This window comes from Quercus suber, unplaced genomic scaffold (genome assembly GCF_002906115.3).
Source record: "Quercus suber isolate HL8 unplaced genomic scaffold, Cork oak 2.0 scaffold_110, whole genome shotgun sequence".
In the NCBI taxonomy this organism is placed as follows: Eukaryota; Viridiplantae; Streptophyta; class Magnoliopsida; order Fagales; family Fagaceae; genus Quercus; species Quercus suber.
The window spans coordinates 1,501,917-1,503,565 of NW_027069575.1; the positions used below are offsets into that span (position 1 = coordinate 1,501,917).

The window sequence follows — 1,649 nt, forward strand, 5'->3', positions numbered from 1 at the left end:
CTCCAAACCAGAAACGCTGACTGACAATTACTAAATCAACCTCCCAAATTCCCCATCCATTTCATTCATCGAATCAAGGCCGAGCGAGCTAGAGCTCTCACCGAACCCTAGCGAACAAGATCAAAGATTCAGAAACGAGAGCAAAGGAGAGACCCAGCAGCAAAGCCAAAACCGCCATGGATTCAGCTGCTAGAAGAAGCACCGCCGGAGGAGGCATCTTTGAAGGGCTTTACAAGGTGCTCATGCGCCGCAACTCCATCTACGTCACCTTCGTCGTCGTCGGCGCTTACTTCGGAGAAAGGGTCAGTTTTTTCAATTTCCGCATTTCAATTTCATTTTTTTTCTGCTGAGAAATCTGATTGGAAAGACTAGGAAAATGATATTCTTTGACTTTGATAGGTCTAGCTTTGAGTTCAGATGCATAGCATGGTTGCGTAATTTTTTTTTATTTTTTTTTTTGAAACCCATTAGATTGGACTATAAGAAATTACTGGATATTACCTTTGAAGGCTAATATATTTCTCAACAGTCAAGTTGAGATTTATTTTTTGGTTGCTGTAGTGATAGGTTATGGTACGTTTCAGATTCAAAAATTTTAGTATCACTTTGTGCCAATGAGCTCTCCCCTTGTAAAAAGCATGGCGGAGAGTGAGGTCATGGCTTTGAAACCCCATGGGTGTGTGAATAACGAAAAAGTATCTCATGCATCAGATATATGCATCACCCAGTCGAATCCACATGTCATGAGAGAGAAGTTGTACATACCATATAAGATAATTATTGTCCCAATAAAAAATGTGGTTTTTGCGCTGCACATATTGTTAGTAAATAAATAGATTACTGGGGAATGAAGGTCTTGTGGGGATTGAAATAGAAGCTTTATTAAGAGGGTTGGATTACATTGATTCTCATACTGAAGTTTTTGGGTACTGGGTAATTAGAGTGTCCCGTTCGATGTTATCGCTAAAATTTTATTTGCTTCTTTATTGTCGGTTATTAAAAGAAGAATTATATGAGAAGTCTTCTAATATTTTCATAACTGGGTGCAGGCTGTGGATTATGGAGTTCATAAACTCTGGGAAATGAACAATGTTGGGGTATGTCATCTATTACTATAATAGAATTTACATTTATGGTTTGTTTGCTTGCTCTTACACACTGTTGAGTTTTACACTGCATTAAAAGCTTTATAGTTATCTGGCTATTTTATATCAAAATTCTATTTGTGTGCTATATGAAGATATGTGGGCTTAAGAAATTATGCTTTTTTTTCCCTTTCTTCTGGACCTGCTATGGTTGAGCTGTTCTGTTTGAAATGAGTTAGACTTGCTAATGCCATCTGCTGACAAGTTTGTATAGATTTCTGTTAGGTACAGAACATCGTACAAGATAGAATCGTAAACCTTTTATTTATTGATTGCATTGATTTCACTCACATTCTGTTTTTTGTCTCGTTATATGATTGATTTTTGCTGTATGGTCAGAGGTTTTGCATGTCTTGATTAGGTTGAGTTCTTGCAAATGTTTGGATACTCAAGCCCTTGGTTGTACATCAGGATGGTCATGATTAGATCTTTGTTGACAAGCCAATCTGAATTGGGTTTCAAATTTTAATACAATTCAAGTTCAGATCATATTATTGAATATTA

General features: G+C 36.9%; 1 protein-coding gene across 1 annotated transcript; it reads left to right on the forward strand.

The window, feature by feature from the left end:
* Nucleotides 1-1,182, forward strand: LOC112030955 (cytochrome b-c1 complex subunit 9, mitochondrial-like). Its single transcript, XM_024063620.2, has 2 exons — nt 1-302; nt 1,050-1,182. The coding sequence occupies exons 1-2, from the start codon at nt 177-179 to the stop codon at nt 1,116-1,118; spliced, it is 195 nt and encodes a 64-aa protein (XP_023919388.1). The 5' UTR covers nt 1-176; the 3' UTR covers nt 1,119-1,182.
* The last annotated feature ends 467 nt before the right edge of the window (nt 1,183-1,649 follow it).